General features: G+C 31.9%; 1 protein-coding gene across 1 annotated transcript; it reads left to right on the forward strand.

Moving 5' to 3' along the window:
• Positions 1 to 1,296: 1,296 nt before the first annotated feature.
• On the forward strand, positions 1,297 to 21,646 carry LOC144546566 (tRNA dimethylallyltransferase). Its single transcript, XM_078295102.1, has 3 exons — positions 1,297 to 1,301; positions 20,349 to 20,723; positions 21,441 to 21,646. The coding sequence occupies exons 2-3, from the start codon at positions 20,359 to 20,361 to the stop codon at positions 21,544 to 21,546; spliced, it is 471 nt and encodes a 156-aa protein (XP_078151228.1). The 5' UTR covers positions 1,297 to 1,301; positions 20,349 to 20,358; the 3' UTR covers positions 21,547 to 21,646.
• The last annotated feature ends 1,986 nt before the right edge of the window (positions 21,647 to 23,632 follow it).

The raw sequence follows: 23,632 nt of genomic DNA on the forward strand, positions 1-23,632 counted from the left end.
CATAATTTCATGATAAACGAACATGTCATAATGAGATCAATAAATCAAATCTCTCTTTTACGCAAAAAGTTTTCATATTTTTGTCTTTATAGTTGTCAGCACGAGTACATCTAACTTCAAATTCAAAATGATACATCATATTTATAGTTGTCACTTTCAATGTGTATTAGGAAAGTTCCATCCAAGATCAAAAAATATGGGTGACTCAAACATCTCTCCTTGCTAAAGATAATCTCATTAGGAGAGTATTTCCTAGTTTGGCAGCCATTGTCAACATTACGAAAAAAAAAAAAAAAACCCTCATCATTTGGAGAGGTTGGGACTTGGGACCTAATTAATTCATGGTGTTTTCTTATATTGCTCCTTAGGTGAATTGAGATAATCTTTTTTAACTTTACTCTTTTTGCCCAATTCAATAGGTACAATGCGGTTTCCAATAGACAAAATTTGAAAAATCTATATGACAAAGAATGAGATCCAATTTGAACATCAAAGTTCTGGACACAGAGTAAATAAAAAATTGGTGAATCTTTCTCCAGAGAAGTATGACACTTGAAAAGCATCCTGATCAGTTAATTAGCAAAAGCCGAGCTAGAAGTAAAAATTCTGTTATGGAGTTACTAATTTTGTGATTTTGTTAATTTGTTTGATTAAGAATGTTTGCAACTCATTTTGTTTGGTTTCTTTTTCTTCACATAAAAAAAAAAATCTAACCCTTTATTATTATTATTGTCACCGGTCAAAGATACATCTTGTTATATTCCCTTACCTCTCTCTTTCAGACCATATTAATTCTTTCATCCACAGAAAGCTAGAAAAAAAAAAAAAAACCTTCATCCACGGGTAATTATATCAAGAAACACTGATGAAAGATAATTAACAAAATAAGAAGCCGCTCGTTGTGTCTTTTATTCTTGCACCATTTGAATTCTCTTTCATGAATATCTCTTCCGTTGTGATCAATAGCGTGTGCTGATAAATTTCAAATGCTTTTGAACAAAAATAATATAAGTCATTAGGACTGTGCATTACAATGTGATCATTAAAAGAAAGGAAGAAGAGAAAATGGGAGAAACAATGAAACCGGATCTGATCAGATATCCGGTTACCTTCTTCAGAAGAAAACAAATCAGAAAGAACCAAGAGGGAAGATGAAGGTAGGAAAGGTGACGTGCGCTTTACATCTCGCCTTTAAGTAATTTTCAACGAATTTCGTCTCTCCAAATCGGAATGTGTATAACTTTTACATTAACCTTTCTTTTTTCCAGAGTCCGCATCATCTGCAATTAACTCGAAAGAGCGTCTTTTGAGTTAATACATATAGACCGTCCGATTGTAAACGGAGCCCATCCAGCCTCCGTTTAAAACATACGGTTTTTTAAGATTAGTGTAGATTTAATTCACACAAATCTTAAAACTCATAGACGGTCCATATAGATTAACTCAAAAGATTCCTTTTTCAGTTAATGAAGAGGATATGAATCCCTTTTTTCCTTCTATTCCTTCCCTCTCCTCGGTAAAATTCAGGAGTACATCCCAGATTGACTTGGTGAAGAGAAGTCATTGTAGGATGTAACAATTGTAATTAATTAATTAGCGGATTAATTATTACTTAATTTTTAGTACCGCACACTTAGTGTAGTAATACGAGTTCTTGTCTCTATGCGGAAAATTGCAGAATCAATTCTTGAAAATATGGTCTAAATTTTTTTTAGTGTATTGTAACACTTTAATTAAAAAAAAACATATTACTTAATTATTAATTTTGTTATTTGATGCAGGGTGGTCCAAATTATTATTTTGATTCCTCGGTGCAGCCTTGCAGCGTTTGTTTTATATATATTTTTTTTTTTTGGTAAAAGAGAACATTCTCGTTAAAGTTCGGGATTCTCTGCTCTCAAAGCATGCAACAAGTTCCAATGAAGCTCTACACCTAATAGGTACCTATAAGCCTAATTAACCAGGGTATCTAGTGTCTCACTTAATCACATAACCAGGATATATTTTATTGCGCTCTACTTCTCTTTCACAATCTTAACTACATCAATGCAGCACATTCCAGATCTACTATTGAAGATAAATAAAAAACGACCGGATGCTTTCAAAAGGATAAAGGAATGGTGCAATGTTTGCCGAAATTAGTTCATATAATGGATCAGCATATATCCCAGAACTGGAAATATGTTTGCATTGTTTTTCTATAATTAAACTCTGTGGAAATTGCTGCATCTAAATAAAATAGCCGATGAATGAATGAATGACTGAATGTTCAAAGGATGTTTTTCAATTCAAGCATCCTAGGCTCCTAGCAGAACTGATCTTCTAATTAGTTTAAATTTATTCTCTCTTGGTATATTTATTCATGCAAGTATATATATATGAGGGATCGGATGACACTCTTTTTTTGTGACATCGAATGACATCGTGCATTTTTAAAGTTTTCAAAGTCCAAACCGTCGATCCAAACCGTTCAACTTGATGAATATGTTAAAATGTGCTTGCAAATCAAATTTTACATTTTTTTTTATTTTTTTTTACTATTTATTAAGTATTTAACAAAATCGCTATTTTCAACCGTTGAATTTTTGTACCCACCTTAATAAATAGTAAAAAAAATTCAGAAAAATGTAAAATTTGATCTGCAATCACATTTTAACATATCCATCAAGTTGAACGGTTTGGATATAATTTATTGGTTGAAACTAATACATGTATATCCATGTCCAATATAACTGGTTAGATATAATTTATTGGTTGAAACTAATACAAATTAGATTCTGTACCTGAAAGTCCCCCCCCGCCCCCCCCAAAAAAAAAAAAAAAAAAATTAAAGCTTCGAAATTTTATGTCTATTTTAACAAAAAAAAATTAGTTGTTCTGAAATAAAACCTCTTTGACATTTTATGTAAGTGTTTTTTTGGACAGTTTTTGAAAAGGCAACGAAAGCAGTTTGTCTATGCAAATTAATTAAGGCGAAATTAAAACCTCCAGGGGATGGCTTCATTAATTCTTTCAACAACTTCTTTTTTGCAGGTTGGCGATACAGCAAACAAAATGACAGACATGCTATGAAGAAACTGTAGAGGTTTTGCTATTAATGACAGTGAACCTGTCATAAAGGAGTTTGTTACCTCCAAAAAAAGGTTTACTGTGGCATATTGTTTCTAATAGACTGGATTGAATCGATGAACTTAAGCGGGTACACGTCAGATAAATTGAAAACATATAGTACATGTTGAAACTTGAAACAGGATTTTTTTTATCCATTCCATAGTTTTGTTGGTCTTTGTTTGCTCAGTTGTTGCATGTATGTATTTAGCAAGTATGCATTTCTTTTGGCGTTTCTTTTATTTATTTACTTTACAGAAACTAGTGATTATATATAAAAAAGAAGTTATTCCGAACAAATTCTATGACAAATTCAGAGCCTGCCTGCCAATGATCTGTATCAACAAATTAAACCTCAAAAGATATAGTTAATGACAAGAGAACTCATATTGTGAATTATTAATAACAGATATTACAGTACACCTATGATAATATTCCCAAACTAGAATCCAAATTCTCTGTCACAAATTTTAATACGGTCTCTGTAAAAATGCACTGGTAAGCGACTTTACAATAGAGCTAGCTAGTTTAGTAACAGTAGAAAACTCTCTACTGTTTTACTGGTTATTTTATTTTTCTTTTGGTTTTCTTTTGGAGAAAAAAGTACTGAGACTGAGACTGAGACCCGGAATTTGCTCCAAAATTCTAACTTGACTTGAAAAGAAAGAAACCGCAGAGATGAGATGAGATGAGATGATGATATATGATATATATGTGTCTGCATGTACATGGATTTATACATGTAATGAGTTGACCTTTCAGAAACTGGAACAAGGGATAGGTACCACACTGCCATGTACTGTAGCTCCAAAAGGCCACTGACGAGACAACTCGGTCTTGGTGGGTCGGCCCCACACTGCTTTCTTCTTCTTATGGTAAGGTGGTAACTTTTATTTCTGTTTCTGTGCTCTTGTTGTTGGTGGTGGTGTTTTTATCTTACTAGCTTTCTCATGTAGTTATGTTGATCCCCTTCATCAGTTCATCTGCTCTGAGCCTCTGCTCAGTTCAGAATTCACTGCATGAGAAGGTTCTCTAGTTTGAATTGCACGGATTAGCTTGTGGCGGGTCACTGGATACGATACTCAATTACTCACTCGTATCCAGTTCATGGAATATCAGTCCTTGCTGTTTATTTTTTATTTTGGAGGAAGTTCAATGTTTATTTTGTTTTCTCTATCAAAATTTACAATTTTTCTGTCAAAACATTCTCATGGTATATTTGTCCATCAAAATAATCAGCCATCTTTAAAAATTTTGCGAACGTATGCCATTTAAGGTACAGGTAATTAATCCAGTACATACCATAATTAATCTGATATGAATCATTACAATTACAAATATAATTCAGTAGTAATTTCTTACAGAATAGATATATTTTGATTTTTTTTATATCAATAGTAATGAAAGTCGAGACTAAAATATAAAAGGTAATATTATTGGATAGGTAAACAAAAATATTAATATTTTTAATAATAAAATGCTCATATAACTAATTTTGACCATTTCCTGAGAAATTATTGAGAAGATGAGTTTTTAATGCGAAAATATTCAATTATGATGTTAGGATGAGTAAATATTAGTTAGTGAGATTTAACGAGTATAAACTTATATTTTCCTAATTTTAAGTATGCATTAATATTTGCTTCAAAAGTTTATCAGCAACATGTATTGAACAAGAGAACTAGCATTTGGTCTACTAGTAAAAACAATATTCTCTGTATAGATGGTTGTAGATTTAAAATCCGAAAGAAATAATTATTTGTGAATATTAAATATTTGAATGACTTGAACTCTAACTTCTATTAAAAATAACATATATTCAACAATGAAGAGTGATGCATACATTGAAAATTTGACAGAATTAGCTATTGAGGATGGTATGGACTATGGAGGAAAATTCGCTGGAGTCTGGTTTTTTCTAGTTAACTATATGTGTGTATAGCATCTCTCTTATTGTTTGAATCCACTTCTCTTATTGCTTAATATGAAGATGTTGAAAAATCGTATGGTTTAAAACTGTATCATTTAAATTAATGAGAAATTCAATTACTATATATATAAAAATGAGGTGCTAATATAGACAACATTTCAACAAATATGGACTTATTTGTTTACCGTGAACTTCTTATTTATTCTTAATTACTTAGTTTATCGGTAGCAACTTTTATTTACGACCAGAGGTCAATACGTACTCACCACGTGAGAGGTTGTGAGTTCGAAATAAGAACGAAAATTCTTTATGAACATTAATTGAAATTTTAAAGGCTAGATCTTCAACTTTATTATTTTTTATATCCAAGTAGCAACTACGAGGTGTACAATGATAGATATGTTTACAACTACAAAAAACTAAAAATCCAAAAATAAATTACACACCCTCTTCTCCCAACTAAAAAGAAGTGAACCTCTACAACATTTCAATCACATTTCAGTCTCTTTCTTAATATTTCGTGCCAGTAACCACGGAGGTTTCCACTATCGACCGAAAATACATGCATTGCATTGTTTTCATACTCCCCAAAGAACAGCCTAAATCTTCAACTTTCTATTTCAAAAAATAAATTATAAATTTATCACTAGCGGCAAAGCTTATAATAGATGAATGATCACAGATAAACTACTTGATGGCACTGCCAGAAAGAAACTTTAAGTGTCACTGAGGTTTGTCTAGCTCTAGCCAGTCTCCTCTAAACCTTTCTTGGTAGGAAGAGACAGGGAATAGCAAATGCTTTTTAACTTTCGGCAGACTAACAATCTGCTTTCCATGATCACACTTGTTTTCTTCTAGTTTTGAAATCATGTGATGTGAATTGATCATCTGGACATTATAAGCCGTTTGACATGATAAAATAAGAAAAATAAAAATTAATTCACACCATATTAAGATCGATGCAAGATTTGAGATTTTGGTTAGTCGAGCTGAACAAATTACTAGCTTATGTTTAAAAGAGCTGAAATCCAAATTAAAATGATCATTTTTTTTTAGATTGATAATTGCAAAAAATAAAAAATTATATACAATCCACAAATCAATCAATTGAATATCTTCACATGCAATTGCTGTCCGTTGCTAAAAGTAACTTTATTCATGTTGATTTCCCTCTTCTTTGTACTTGGTCAAAAAATGGGGATCAGATTCAGACATGACTCATGAGGTGGCCGTTTTCAATTAAATAATAATTATTGCACTTAACCTCCAACTTTTGATCTGAAATTACCTCCATTGTTTTTGTGCAATTATGTACTTGTTCAAATATTTTTTGTGCTGTCAAAACTTAAATTCAAAATAATAATTAACAGTCGTCGCTGTGTCTAGCTCTCCAAATGAATTAATAGTCTTAAAACTTTGCTAATTTGAGACAAAGTAATTGCGCCTTTTATGTGTTGAATATGCAATTAAATTCTAGCTAAAGAAGTTTGTATATTTTTGTTTACTGAATTTGTAAGCAAAATATTGGCGCCTTTTACTTAATTTGTAATGGAGCGATTTATGTGTGTGCTCTCAAAATTAATTAAGAGTACTTGTACATGTAAACACAAATGAATTTTTTTTATGATCATGTATGTAAATCATAATTTAGATAAATATTCATCCAGCATTTCAGGTCCAAGACACAGGAAATGTTAATTCAAGCTTACATTAATTTAGGAAGGACATTTACCAATTGCCATAATTCAATTGAAAAATGAAATAAAAATTGAGCGAGGTAACAGGAATATATTCTTTCTATGAACATATATATGTTCTATATATCTGTATGTATAGGTTTTTTCCTGGTTTTGAGTTAAAGTCGTTTCCTGTGTGAAATTTCATTGATTAAACGCTGGATTCCCTCTGCTTCCTCCCCTTTTCAATCCATCTTTTCAAATCAAATGAACATATCAAAACGACGCATAACAACTCACCTGTCTGATCCTCCACCATTAAAGAACCACACCCACTTTTAGGTTTCATTTCTTAATTATTGAATGTATTTTTTTTTTTTTAAATCAGGTACATCCGACGCCAGATGCTATTTGATAGTTTTGAAATGAATGCTATTTGATAGTTGAACCTGCATCTCTCGGAGTTCTTTTTTAATATATAATACTGATTGAAAATGGGATACAATTTATACATATGCATATTTGCATATTGGTGGAATTCCAATATTCCACAGATGGCCAGATACCACCACAAAAATGCAAAATTGTTCTAAGGGAAAAGGTAGAATTTGAAGAGAGAGAGTATATAATAGGAGCAAAACTAGTGTATGTTGTGGTGTTTAAAAGGATTTGATGAATACAACTTTAAAAATCTATCAGATTGATTTCAAATAACGAATTCAAGCTGTTAAAACCAATCTACTTTGTGATGCATGTCCATAATTTTTTTTTTAAATTTCGAATTCAATTAGTACAAAGTCAAGCGGTAAAAAAAAATGAACTTTTTATAAGATTTTATAAGTTCTTTTATGCATTTATTTTTCATCATATTATTTACCAATTGACTTGTACTAAATAAATTCAAGAAATTTAAAATTTTGCATGTACATAAATTCAATTTTTTTTTTTAAATTTTAACAGTAATTGGATTCATCATTTTAATATAATTTGATAGATTTTTCAAATTATGCTCACCAAATTTTACAACGCATGCTAACTTTGCTCTATATAATACAGTTATACAATTGAAAGAAATTTAAAATAATTGGCAATATATATGTCGTGTATTAATTATGACAAATGAAGAATGTTGCGGATTATATATGAATGAGTAGTCAGTAGATTATCTTATTAGCAAGACACAATATATCTGAGTGGTGACTGTTCTGGTCTGATTGATTCAATTTTTGATATGGTTTAATTTAGTGCTTCCACTGGAACTTCTTGAGTGATGATTGTCCTGATCTGGTTGATTCAGTCCCCGGTCTAATTTGATTCAGTGTTTTCTATGATAAAGTATGCCAGCAGGACAACTATATACACAAAGGAATCCATCACTAAGCTTCTATACCTCTGTATATTTTTAGTTTGTTTACAGATGAATTAATGTTTTTTAAGACACTTATTGTCTCATCTTATATAACCGTTAATATGTAACTCTTTAAGTTTAAAATCGTCTACATGCCATTTCACAAAAAAGAAAAGGAATATATATATATCGCTTAAACAGTTAAACATCCTGTGGGATTTGAGAAGAAGAGACTGCCAAATAATGTGAACTGCTGAAGTGCAGTAGTGCACACACGTAGGGGAAAGAAAAAAAACAAAGTAAAGTAGTATATGGGCAAAGTTGTTTTTCATAGGTTTTTTGGGTTTGGGTTGAAAAAGTAGATCCATCCAAGATCATAAGATATATCACGTCAAATATATTAATACAGTGATTGTGTAAGAGGTGAATAAATGAAAAGACTAATTAGTTCTTGTTTGAGGTGGAATAAGTTGTTTATTTGGAGATAAAATGTCATAAGTTATTCTAGTTTAGTTGTGACTTAAAATTAAGCCATGACATAAATTATTTTTGTTTGATTAGTGACGTAAATTAATTTTGTTTTGTTAGTGTATATGTCACTTAAGAGATGGCTTAGAATAAATATTGAATTGTAAGACCAACAAAAATTTCTTGTTATTTGGTCTGTTTTTTTTTTTGTTTACGCATTGTATAATAACTAGCTAGTCTTTAATTACAAACTAGTTTAAAATTAAAATATTATAGCTAGTTCGACAATTAAAATTACAACTAAAGAAATTCGCATAATAACTTATGGAGCCAAGATAGGTGGATTAATTTATGACCGCGTAAATGGTTTCATATTACATGTTTGTCAGGCTTTACAACATATGTATAAATTAATTGACATCTCTGGTGTTCTTGATTAATGAAATCTAGAGGCATATTTTTTACATTTCTTTGAATTATACCATAACCAAACAAGGACTTAGTTTATACTTAACTGTCGAATGAAGAGTAACATAAATAATAAGATGAAATTATAATGGAGTAAGCTAATTTATATCTTTTTAGACGAACTAGCTTACTCCACACTAATAAGTTCACATTATTTACATAGTTTATCATCACTTATCGGTGACAATTTTTTTCCAAGAACCGATAATCAGTGACGAGCTTTTTAAGACCATAAATTAGTAATGGTTTTTAGAAAGAATTGTCACCGTCTCACTGATAATCAGTGATGAAATTTTTTATAAATAATGTGAACTCATGATCAGTGACGGTTTCTTAATTAATTAAATCATAACTGTCATTCATATATAGTTTGTCATTAGTAACAGTTTTTTTTTAGTCTAGAATCATCACTGAGATCTTTTTATTTATTTTTTTTGAATTTTTAATTGGGCTGACTTTTTTTTTTTCAGTTTTAATTGGGCTCAGGACTCTTGAGCCTCTGTGTTTGTACTACAGGTTTTAGTTCAAAACCTAATCTATTTTAAGTTTTGTCAATACAACAAAATGAGGACTTAGATCCTCATTTTTCTTCAATATAACCATCAGTGAGTGACGGATCATATCAAACTACCTTTTATTTTATTTTTTATTTTTTTTATGAAACATTGGTAGCAGCTATCAAATTACAGTAAATAGATGTGTAACATGTGTTTAAAACTCCTAAAAACCATCTAAAAATCTAAAAACACTATTAGAGGTGCTACTTTTACCCGATTATCTGGATCCGATCCAGAACCGAACCGGATCCGACCCGGATCCGATTAATTTGGATAGGGTATGATTTAAAAAATATAACCAGTTAAATTATGGGTACGGTTACAAAATTAATAATTTAATATCCAATCCAGATCCGAACCGGAACCGATATTGTAATGGATAGGATATGGGTTTCATTTAATTATCCGACCCATAACCAAACCCGACCCGATACCCATATAAATATCCGATAAAACATATATTAATAACTATTAATATATAAAAAATAAAACTTTGCATATTAATTTTTGCATAAGCCGTGGTGAGCCCAGTATTTTTTTCACAACTTGAATGTGAAAAAAAAATAATACAGTCACATATTCGCTGTGTTTATACACACAGATGGATGTCAAATTTATTCCTTCTGTAACAGCCGCATTAATTTTTTTTAAGAAAATTATTGCGATGAATACATCCTTCAATGTTTGCCTTAATATCCTCTGCATAATAATGAAAATTTATTGCTCTAATTGATATGTCATAGATTTTTTGAACTATAGAAAAGAAAATCGTCATCTCCAATATTTTACTTTCTAAAAATTATATCTCTTCTTCAACCATTGAGTTATTATTTTTATTGTGTTATGTAGCATGATATATTTTATTATTTATGAACAAGATCAATAGTATAATTTTTATTTTTTTAGTAGTTTTTAATTTATATTATAATGATTTATGATATGAGAATGTTTAAGAAATTATTATATTTAAATGTAAATTATTTTTCAAATGCTTTGAAGTTGTGACATATATCCGTTTCGGATCTGGAACCATCGCGTATCCGAACCGGACCTGATAATCTACAAACAAGTTATGGGTATCTATCTACTCGGAACCGAAAGACTGGACCCGAAATATCTTCGGGTAGATAGGTATCCGGATCCGGACCCGACCCAATTTGAAACAAATAAGTATATGGATCGAAATTCGAATCCGAACACTTTTAGAGTACGGATCCAAATATAGTATCCAGACCCGACCCGCCCCGATAGCACCTTTAAACACTATACAATATTGTCTATTCCATATGGCCTCCAATCAACACCCTGAGCACGGCCTTGTCTTCAACAGGATAACCACAACTCAGTCTCTTCTCGGATTCTGGCGGCCAGTACCACCGACCGCATTCTCTTCCCTCTGAATATGGTCTCGTTCCTCTACTTCCAAATATTCCACAGTACCGCCACAATTCTTGTTGACTAGATCCTCTTTCTTTCACAACTTGCTTATATCTATCCCATGATCCAAGCATCGGATCAGCACGAGTAATGATCAATCTCATACAATCCCAAACTTGCAATGCGTACCGGCATTGGAAAACAACACATGGAATGGTATTTCCAGGAGTTACTCTTGACATACTGCAAACTCCAGTTGGCAATTCGTACCTCTTGTATGTATTATATCATGGGTCAAAATTTTCTGATGAAGGCACACAAAAAAAAAAAATTTAACCATCGTTGGTGCATAGCATCGCCAAATATCCTTGTATCTCCATCTAATTGAGCCACCTGTTGACATCACCTTGTAGATCGCCGATCCTCCTTAGGGGTGCCAATGGGTACGATATGGATAGGGTGGAAGCATTTTCATAACCATACCCACTAAGAATGATCTTACCCATACCCTACCCTTATCCATTAAGATTTGACCTTATCCTACCCTACTCTTACCCGTTAAAATTATCGGATAACGAAACGGTAGTGGGTGAATAACGAATAATACTACTATAATAATTAGTTTTATTATATTTTACAAATATAACATCAAAACTCATTTATTTATTTGAGGAGGGTTCAAATGCACCTAAATTTTTGTGCACCCAAATGCACCTTATCCTTTTTTTCCGTTTTCAAAGTCTGAATAGTCAATCCGAACCGTTAGATGCGATCTATATATTAAGATGTGCTTGGAGACCAAATTTTAAATTTTTTGGAATTTTTTTACTATTTATTAAGCCACTTTGAAAATCGCTGATTTTACATTTTCTGGACCATTGGATCAGCGATTTTTCAAAGTGGCTTAATAAATAGTAAAAGAATTTCAAAAAATGTAAAATTTGGTCTCCAAGCACATCTTAATATATAGATCGCATCTAACGGTTCGGATTGACTATTCGGACTTTGAAAACAGAAAAAAAAAAAAAAAAAAAAAAAAAAAAGGATAAGGTGCATTTTGGTGCACAAAAATTTGAGTGCATTTGAACCCTCCGCTATTTATTTTGCACATTTACAATGATATTACTATAAAAAATAAAAATAATTGTGCAATCAATTTCAACTGAATTATATTTTTTATAAAACAAGAAAATTCAAAAACAAAAATATATCTTTCGAAAAAATTAATTATTTAATTAAAGAACAAAACATACAAATAAAAATTATATGTTTAATATTTTTTTACAACTAAAATAATACACTAAATAATAAAAGTAATCACTAATTATTGCTCAAATATTATCATATTATTATATTTTATATAATTACCCTATAAGATAATGGGTACGAAATAGCCTTTACCTGTACCCCTACTCATTTAGCTAACGAAAAAAAACTCATTACCCATACTCATATACAATAAGCTAATGAAAAAAAATAAAAAATTACCCATACCCGTCTTATCAAATATGGTACGGATCAGGTAAACGACTAAAAGGGTATCATTGACACCCCTAATCATCCTGATCAGTGAATTCAGGTATTTCATGATCAAGAAATGGGAATACCCTAGGCCAACATGTGATCATGTCACGTGAGAAAATTGCTTGAAGCAATGGTCTCATTCCATCATTTTTTTGTTGCCCTGATAGGAGGCCCATTCCACCAGTCATACCAGAAAGAAACATATATGCCATCACCCACCTCCCACCGAGCACAAAAGCGAAACAATGACTTTATTTTCAATAGTTAATCCAAAAGAGAGAACCATTAGCCCTCCAAAACGCAGGTCCCTCAAAATTATGATTAAGCCCTCTCACCACAGTCGCGATCATATCAAACTATCAAATAACCATATATAACTGATGTGTCATTCGAGCAGACCGAAAATTGAAATATGGATGATCTATATTGTTCAAGGCAACGAATATTACATATATATATGTGCAATAACAAACTTATACAAAATTAAAACTTGTTTAATCATCTATCAATTGAAACATATATACTTTTGGAACGACGAAGTAGCATAATTTAAACATATCGTGATACGTACGTCACCACTCGTCAAACTATCATCAAATGAAATTAGATTTAAATGGTTGTTTAGTATCAGTCCTTGACATCCTTCACAGAAATTATGTAGCAGATATTAATTATCAGTCGACATTGCACCGAATTCTATAAATTCAGCTGCTTGGGTTGATTGACTATTGAATATTGATCGGTGGGTAATTACTAACAGAAAATTTCTTCCAATTAATGAAACATATCATGCACTCATCAATCTTGATTAATTTGTTAATTCTTTAGTCTTATTTTTTTATTTTAATTAAATTTCACAATAAATTTTTTCATCCAGATTAATTAGTCTGATCCATAGAACTTGAGATGGATACTGTCAAATAATCTACGAATATTCTTGGAAGCTTACGAATTCGATCGCAAAATAGAAGAGAGATGGGGTCACCCGGTGAATATGTATGAGAATTTTTAGAAACCATAAATAAAAGAATTGTTTTGATTTTTACAAAAATTATAAGAACTGAAATATCATTTCATCGTAAAGTTAAACTCTGACTTTATCATAATTCTAAAATGCTTCAACATATATTTTACTATCAGTTTCATATGTAACACCTACAATTATGCTAAATTAAAGCTAGTTTAGGTTCCACATCAAACCAAGCTGGGGACAAATTGGGGCTAGAAGATATTAATCAATATTAACCTGAGCGATTATATATATTTCGTTGTCTCAGACTAATTAATGAAATCATGGAACTTATTCTTAATAATAATAATAAATAATAATCAGATCTGAATCTTTTTATGCAGAGAGGAAAAAAAGCATTCAGTATACCCAATCTAATAAAAATGTTTCACATTGTTCCCACTAAAAATAACAAGAAAAGACTGATACTTTGAATTAATGCTTTCCAATTAGATGACTTATTCAACAAAAGTTGCACTTCTTTTACAGTGCTTTGATACTATCTGAAACGAGGAAATAAATCTGCTGTGATTCTAAAGGATCGCAGGACCCTGTGATTTCAAATCTAACATTTCACTTTTTGAAATGTACAAATTTCAACAACACTTATTTTTCATACACAAATTTCTAAATAAATAAATGAATGGATTTGGAATCACAGGATCCTGCAATCCCTTTAGAATAACAGCAGATTTATGTGTATCCTCTCCATTAACTCAAAAAGGAATCTTTTGAGTTAATAAATCTCAATCGTCTGATTTTAAACAGAGCCAATCTAGTTCCTTTTTTATGATATGGGGGACTTTAATATTAGTGTGAATCTAGTATGCACGAATCTTAAAGCAGATCGGATGGATAAGATTCATTAACTCAAAAGATTCCCTTTTGAGTTAATGCAGAGGATATGAATTCATCTGAAAACAGGGTGGAACCGTGGAACTATAAGATCGAGATTTTTGAGCTAAATAAGTTATCGTAGTGTAATATATTTTATAAGAGGGACTAAGAGGTACAAGTACTTATAAAACCCTAGAATAAATGTTGAACCTAATGTTACTACTTGATTAATTACATTCAGAACATAGTTTTGTTTTTATGGGATTATGCGAGATAAAATTTTAAGGATACGGATCAAACTCTCAAATAAATTTACAGAAATCCATACTCACAGCTAGAATAACCGGAATAATTATAAGAAGTTAAGAACGTTTCAAATAAATGTGCAGTTGTACTATAAAAATATTTGTGAAAGATCTAATATTTTTCTGCAATAAATGAATATAGTGAACTACAAGTCTATGATTTGTGTCATCGTTTGGTCATTGCTTCGGCCGTTCCAAAGGTCAAACATTATACACGGCGTTATATATTAAAATGGTGCATTTAAGTGGAAATAAAGGTTTAGGTGGTATGGAGATGGAGGCTTTGTTTGTAGAAAGACAAACCAAACGAGGATGCAAGTACCGATGCAAGAGCATGTCGAGTTCCGGTGCAACTCGAGTGGCACGGGAGATAAGCTCGTCCCGAGAAAGAACTACTTTGGTTTCGTAAATTACAGCTGGTTTTGTCTCAACACCTTTTTCTCCTTGAGGATTTGATTCTAACCCCCAAAAGTAGTACCACCAAAGGGTCCGGTATATGTTATTTGGAATCCTAATGCATATATTTTGTTATGAGACAATTATTTCAATCCTTAGATTATTCGAACCCTACCATTTCATTATTATAATTATTATAAGAATATCCATATAAATTTTTTTCACATTACAATTGAACCATATGAGAAAGGATAGAAAGATAGATTACTCCAGGAGTGAACCCACAGTGTTCCAGAGGGGACAACTCTCTCCTGAATTTTAGAATTTACTATTAAAAATAAACACAGTTAGTTTTTGTCCCCTTTGAAAATGAACCTGCCCTTGCTTAGACCCAGTAAACCCAACCATAAAGAAATAGAAAGAACGGGCCTGAAAAAACAAAAAAAAAGTGTTGGGCCTTGAAAACGCATCGTTGGCTGAAAAAAAAAACATGTTTCCTAATTTCGCTGTCGCTGAGTTTGTCGCTCTCTTCCTTCGGCTCTGTAAAATCAAAACAAAAATACTCTGCACGCCCCTCTGATTGGAAACGAAAACCTCATGCGCAACCTCTCTGATTGAAAAAAAAGAAAAAAAAAAAAAAATTGTTACTATCCGGTTTTCAAAAAAACAAAAACAAAAATTGTAGAAAAAAAAGAAAAAAAAAGAAACACGGCACGCCCCTCTCTCTCTCTCTCTCTGACTCGAAGTGACGAAGGAAAGTCGCTTTGCGCATCCAGCAGCCACGCCTACTCGAAGTCCCAACTCGTGAAACTAATTTTTTTTTCTCTTTTCCAATCTCATGGTAAATTTCGTTCTTTCCTAGTTTTGTAATTTTATTTCGATTCTAATTTACTTGAATTTGAATTAGAATAAATTTAATTGAATTCAATATTGATATGATTTGAATTTCCTAATTTTGTATACCTTGTAAAATTACTATTAAACTAATCACTATTCTAATTTAGCATTAATTTGCCTCTAACAGCAATATACTGTATCACAAGACCTTAATAGCATGAGTTTGTATCGTCTACATTAACTCAAAAGAGTATCTTTTGAGTTAATACATATCGGCCATTCGATTGTAAACAATGCCTATCCGGCCCTCACCTAAAACATAGGAAGTCTTTAATATTAGTACCAATCTAATTCATACGAATCTTAAAGTCAATTGGACAGTTCATATGCATTAACTCAAAATATTCCTTTTTGAGTTAATGCAGAGGATACGAATTCTAATAGCGTCAGTAGAGAGTAGTCATGTGTATTTATTAGCTTCAACATTGATATAACTTGAAAATTTTTTTTTTTTTTTTTTTTTTTTTTTTTTTTTTTTTGCAATCAAAGCCCGTAGGCATTTATTGATAATCACCACAAAAACGTAGCATTACAGGATTGTTATAATAGCACTAGGTGACTCAAAAAGAAAAACATAATAGTTCTTTATCTAAACAAAGGAAAGGTGAACCCTTTGTAACTCCATCCTTCTAGTCTGCCCCTCTTGGCGAGATAGTCAGCCAAATCATTTTGACTTCTCTCAACATGCATGCAACTGTACGCTGGTCTTGCCTTGAAGGCTTTCCAGCAATAGAACACCTCCGAGAAAGCTCTCCAATCAACATCAGTAGGCGGCATCCGATTCAAACAAGCCTTAGCTAAAATCTCACTATCTGTTTTAAAATAGCATTTTAGTATTTTGTTGCTTAAGTCACTATTTTAATATCTAATTAACTAATGAGTTTGACCCTAAAAAAACTATTTGAATTCAATTTATGTCTTCTGGCAAAAATCCTGGGCATGTCCCTGCACCACTCGTTGAAACAACAAAGTTGTTTCAGAATGTAATACGAATTGGAAAAGGATTGATCCAGTCATGGAAGCAAATGGAGAGGTTATATGCATGAGGCAGCAACACAGAACCTGAATTTTCATCTCTCTATTTCTCATTTACTCCTGACCTGCTGGCGTTGGGTGACATACGAAATAATTACTTGATACTCCACGCAAACTGGTACGAGCTCTCTACTAATACTATACCATTTTTTATTAGTAGCTCTGTACTCTACCGGTGGCAGCGCGAACAGGTTCTATTCTGGTATGAGACGAGACAGCGTCGGTCTATTGCGTAGAGCTGTACACCGTACTAAATACAGAGACCTACATTGCTGAGTTGTCTTTTCCTTTCTGTGACGTGGCCCCTGCAATTGTTTCCGTCACGTTTGATGGATTTTCTTAAATTTGCTTCTTCGTTTTTTCTTGAACGGGGCTTGTAACTAGGGCTGTACAAAAATGTTCAAATTCACTGACTTGTTCATAATTAACTCGCTCATTAACAACTCGAGTCACAGTGCTATATAAAATTTGCCACAATAAATTTCAAGAGTCAGCTATAAATAAGTTGGTAATGAGCTATAAACAAGTTACAAGTAATTTCATAAGTTGGTGATGAGCTAAATTTGAATTGTCTCATGGACTATCTTATGGACTTGGGTTATACGAGATATAAACGAGTTGACTTTACAACTCATTATTATTATCCCAACTCGAGTTGACTCGCTTATTTATTAAATGAGCTGAGTACGATTTAGATGTAACTCGTTTAAACTCGGCTCATTTAAATCTCTACTTATAACTAACTTGTAAATATGTTACCTTTGTACTGCCTTGAACATATTTTTTTATCCATAGTAAAATACGCATATTTCATGTTGGAAAATGTATACTTAAAAAGTCTGAGTGCATTTGAAGGGTGCCAAACTTTATAGGTAGTACGGTAACAATAATATTATTTTTCTAAAGTTTAAAAAAAAAAAATATGCATGTTTCAAAACAATTTTAAGAAAATATTCTAGAATTATTTATCATGTGGGGTCCATAGAGCGTTCTCATTAGAGATTAGAAGTGTCAATGGTATCTTTCTAGCAGTTTATCTGATCCATATTGTATTTGATAAGATGGGTATGGGTCATATTTTTTTCGTTAGTTTATTGGGTATGGGTAAGAAAAAAAATTCGTTAACCAAATGGATATATATGGGTATGGGTAATGACCATTTCATACCCGATATCCTATAGGGTAATTATAAAATCTAAAATTCTATATATGGGTATAGGTAGAGGTGTCAATGACACCCGTTTACTCTACCCGTATCGTATTCGATAAGACGGGTATGGGTAAGGTTTTTTTTTCGTTAGTTTATTGGGTATGGGTATGGGTAAAGATTTTTTTTCGTTAGATAAATGGGTATGAGTACGGATAAAGGTTATTTTGTACCCATTGGGTAATGGGTAATTATATGAAATATATTATATATAAATATATCAATATTATATCTAATTTATTTATTTTTCTTCTTTTCATATTGTTGTATACCTGTATCAACGCTACAGACATATATATTAACGAATTCATTTCCTTGTTTTCTTTCTTATTCATCGTTATTGTCTTTTTCTCAATTCTACAAATGAAAATATTCCATGTTTCAAAGAAAATATATCATCACCTTATTTTCTGGCAATAATGTATTGTTTGGTCTAAATAAGTAATCCATTAATGTCAGCTCAGGTGTTAGCGTCTGAATTTTGCATTACATGTCAGCTTTCTCAAGGTTATACTATGAATATATTTATTTAATATATAATTGAATGAGATGGAATGAAATGTTAGAAGAAATAATGTAACAAATGACAAAATTGACTATATGCTGTCCGAACCATTATATTGGTATTTTCGTTATTCGCCCACTACCGTTTCGTTACCCGTTAATCATAACGGGTATGGGTAGGGTAGGGTAAGACAAATTCTTAACGGGTATGGGTAGGGTATGGGTAAGGTCAATTCTTAGTGGGTATGGGTATGAAAATGGTTCCACCCTCCCCATATCGTACCCATTGACACCCCTAGGCATAGGTAATGACCATTTCAGTGCTCCTAAAACTGCTCGTCTTGTATCTTTGATAATTGATATAGTTTTCCTTCGGTTTTTGTTTTCTTTCCTTTTTACTCCAACGTAGGAATGGAAAGTGTAATATGCAAAAAATCTGGTTCCACTTCAATTTATTCAGTGTCAATTCAACTTTCTACTTCAATCCTCCATGTCAATCTTGTTTTCAAAATTCAAAATTTGAATTGAAACGGAATCACAGATTCACAGAAGACAACCACACACACTATAAGTATGTTTTTTTTATCCCATGAATATGTGTTTTTTCATTAATTTAGATAAAGGTACCGTCAACAGTACACCATTGGAAATTGACTTATCGAGTGAAACAAAATAAATAGCTTCAGTTCCATTCTCATATGTAAATGTAGGTGAATCAAACCCTCAGTGATTTCAATGTCATCTACAAAAGATCATAAAGAGTAATATAATAGTTTCGAATGATGACTAAGAATGTAAATTTTCTGTTTATTTTGATAAAAAAAATATTTATATGCCAGCACAGTACCATAGTTAAATTATGTGATCTCAATCTTTGATCTTATTACTGTAGCATGAACCTAGACAAGTTAGACAAAAACACATGATAAATAATTAAAAACAAAGCTAGACAAGCTAATTCAATTAGATAACTTGATTAATTTGTAATATGTACCGTGAATCTGCACTCTACGGCTTTCTCTGAGGCTCAATCGTAGGTCTTATTATTCTTAATTATAATTTTAATACAGTTTTAGTAATATAATTACATATGTGTGAAATGAATAAGTTTTTGATATTGTATTTATAAAATATAATAAAACTAATTATTATATTAGTATTATCCGTTATTCACCCGCTACCATTTTGTTATCCGATAATATTAAGATCAATTTGTAATGAGTAAAAATAGAGTATAAGTAAGATCAATTTTAATGAGTATGATAATAAAAATGTCTCCACTCGATCCGTACCGTATCCATTGACACTCCTAGTTATCATCGAACGTTACTGGGAAACAATCACAACATGCTCCCGCTATTCGTGTTATCAAAATTAAAATGACAAATACCGAGAAATTTTCATTTGCATGCATGCAATAATTATTGTTTAGGTTCTTTTTATATAGCCCAAAATTTGATTAGTTGACTACTGTGGTGTCTAATATCGGCTTGTATACCTGAGGGTTCAAACGGTAAATTCAAGCCCAATTTGTTCATCCTTTTCTATATGAGGGAATAAAAACCAATGATAAGAATTCATGAAAACAGCCCAATTGATCCTATCTAAATGCAAGCCCAAAATGCATGTAAAAGAGTCCAATAGCAACTTCTTATAAGCCCAGTTATTTCTACCAGCAGCACTATCTGAAATCACTCGAAAGAGAGAAAAGAATGTCATCATCCATTGCAACTTCTCCTCTTCTTCTCTGCCTTCGTCGCCTCAAAACCTCATCCCTGGTATCCGTTGATAAGAGAATTACGGTCACGGGCTTAAACCGGAGAGGAAAGAGAAATGTGACCCCACGATGCTCCGCCTCTCCGTCTCCGGCTCCAATGGAGGCGGAGGGATGGAAGGAATGGCTGAACAAGCTGCCAGACAAGACGGAGCCTATGTACTTGCATAGCTTGCCTTGCATCGAGGCTTGGTTGAGAAGTTTAGGGTTTTATCAGAGCCGTGAAGATCGATCAGCGTGGATTATTGAGAATCCAAATTGGCACGCCAGGCTTTATCTTGATATCACGGATATATATATTCGGTAATTACTTTTTGATTGATTTCTCTTTGTGTCAATTGATTGAACACTTCAAGTCCGTTGCCGGTATCATATGGTGAAATCAAACAGTTAGATAGAAATTGTTTGGTTTCTTAGTTTTCAATCCTTGATGGATTATAAATTGCACCTTGTAATTTGTTAATTTCGGCAGTGCTATTTTACTCAATTTTTTGTTAATAAGCGACCGGTCCATATTGAACTGGATTAGATTTACTCAATGTTTTGTTAATAAGCGACCGGTCCATATTGAACTGGATTAGATTGCATGTTATAGTTGTAGAGTTGTTGCAATTATGACAGAAAATTTGGGATTCCATCCCAAAATTATCCTTTACAACATGATTTCGCAATACAGTCAAGTCTGTTACCTGACAGAATTTTGCATACCACAGAGACTGTTATATTTGGATTGTGGGACTAATAAGTTACATTTATTTGCTCCAGACATTGTACTTGATTCATTCTGTTCGATTTTATCTAACCTAGTCTCCGATGTATCAACTAGATATAGGTCTGTTTTTGTTCCTATTCAGCAAGAACTGAAGTAAAGCAGATGTACAACAATTACAATTGAATCAGATATGCCCCAAATAACAAAATCAAAGCATAAGAATGCCAGAGTCTAGGGTAATACATATGAAATTCTTAGTTTTAAAGCAGATATTTATCTTATAAGATCATACTTTCTTGGCAAAGCAGGTACCTGAAAAGTGGGCCTGGTAATTTAGAGAAGGATGTAGAGAGGAAGTTCAATTATGCATTAAGCAGAGAGGATATTGAAAATGCTATACTTGGTGGACCCTAATTTCTGAACAGGACATGCAGAGATAATTTTTAAACACCATCCATTTTTCAGCAGATTCTTATGATTAAAGCAAATAATGTTTTATATCTTTTGAGAGCAATTTTTTTTTTAACCGCTTTGTATATGAAGCAGAAAAGTAATAATGTCGTTTTTTGTTAGATCATTTGATTGAGGGGATTAACCAACTTGTTTTGCACCAAAATTGGTAATGATTTGTCATCAAGGTGGTCAATGACCTTAACTAAATTGCTCAAGAATTCTATAGAATTCAAAAGAATAGAAGTTGAACTAGATAAAAAACACTTTCTGAATTCTGTGGATCAGTGGATATGTGATTCCCTTTTTCTTCTATAGCTTTACTTTTGGAGGGAATTTGTAGCATGGTTCCCTTTCTTAATTGAAGAAAACATAAGAAAATTTGGATTGCTAGCCCACGCCATTTTCTGCTGAGAATTGGATTACTTCTGTAAATAAATTACATACAGCACTCGTCACCGTTTTGTTATAGATTTACCAATACTAAACCTTTTTCCTCAGGTTATCATTTTAGCGAATATAATTAGATTGGAAATGGTTGTGCAGCCATCTCTACAATAGAACATAAACAGTTTTCTTCTCTTGCAATTTCAAAGGGATCCTTGGTTTCTCGAAAGTTAATTTCATTTGCCAAATGTCTCTTGTTGAATTGGCACAAAAAACATTGTCTTTACTTTTTTACATAAACAAGTGACTTTACTTTTTTACACAAATTTTTTGTCTTTAATTTGAACATAAATAAGTGACTTTACTTTTTTAAACAAAAAGTATTGTCTTTTATCTTTAAATATTAGAATAGCTAAAATAAGTATTTGTTTTATTAAAATAACTCGTTCCAACTTTTTGTGAGAATAGTTGGTTCTAATAAGAAACAAATTTGATTCTCTATTCTAATTATTTTAATTCAACCAAACACCAAATAACTTGTTCTGAATAGCTTGTTCTTAATAATAGTCTATTCTCATTGCAACCAAACATACCTAATGCATTGGAGTTCAAAAATATCGCACCATTCCAGCTCAATACCGGAAAGAATAATTTTACAGGGACTGGATGGAATACACTTGCCTATCTTATCCCTGACGACAATCCTTCTAATTACTCAGTAGGGTGTCTCGCTACGTGTAAAAGCCTAGATGCATGTTGAAATTAATGCTTTTGGTCTTTCTTTTTAAAATTAATATTTGTAGTCTTCTATGTTGAAGTTAATGTTTGTGGTCTTCTAGTTTATCATGGGAATTATAAATTCATATCTAGAAAATAGACGAGTTAAATAATAGTGTTAAATATTATTTAGTGAAAGAAAAGTGTGTAGATGATTCTCATAAGTCTATATAATATGTAAAAGAAACCAAATATATATATATATATATATAGAGAGAGAGAGAGATGGGCTATGGTGCATTGCAATGCATGGAGGGATTTGTGCATTGGACCATAAATCTAAAATTCAAAATTCAAATGGCCGATCCAAACCGTTCATCTTGTTCTCCATATTAATATGTGTTTGGAGACCAAATTTTACATTTTTCTGAATTTTTTTACTATTTATTAAGTATTTTACAAAATTGTTGATCCAACGGTGGCTTAACAAAACAGTAAAATCAGCAGCCACCGTTGGATCAACAATTTTGTAAAATACTTAATAAATAGTAAAAAAATTCAGAAAAATGTAAAATTTGGTCTCCAAACACATATTAATATGGAGAACAAGATGAACGGTTTGGATCGGCCATTTGGATTTTGAATTTTAGATTTATGGTCCAATGCACAAACCCCTCCATGCATTGCAATGCACCATAGCCCATCTATATATATATATATATATATAGAGTTAGGCTGGGGTGCTATGGATAGCATAGTGGCCTCTATGCTGCGGCTCAATATTTGAGTTTTCAAAATCCAAACAGTCGATCCGAACTGTTCATCTTATTCTCCATATTAATATCTGCTTGGAGACCAAATTTTACATTTTTCTGAATTTTTTTACTATTTATTAAGTATTTTACAAAATTGTTGATCCAACGGTGGCTGCACAAAACAGTAAAAC

This window comes from Carex rostrata, chromosome 30 (genome assembly GCF_964058835.1).
Source record: "Carex rostrata chromosome 30, lpCarRost1.2, whole genome shotgun sequence".
Lineage (NCBI taxonomy): Eukaryota > Viridiplantae > Streptophyta > Magnoliopsida > Poales > Cyperaceae > Carex > Carex rostrata.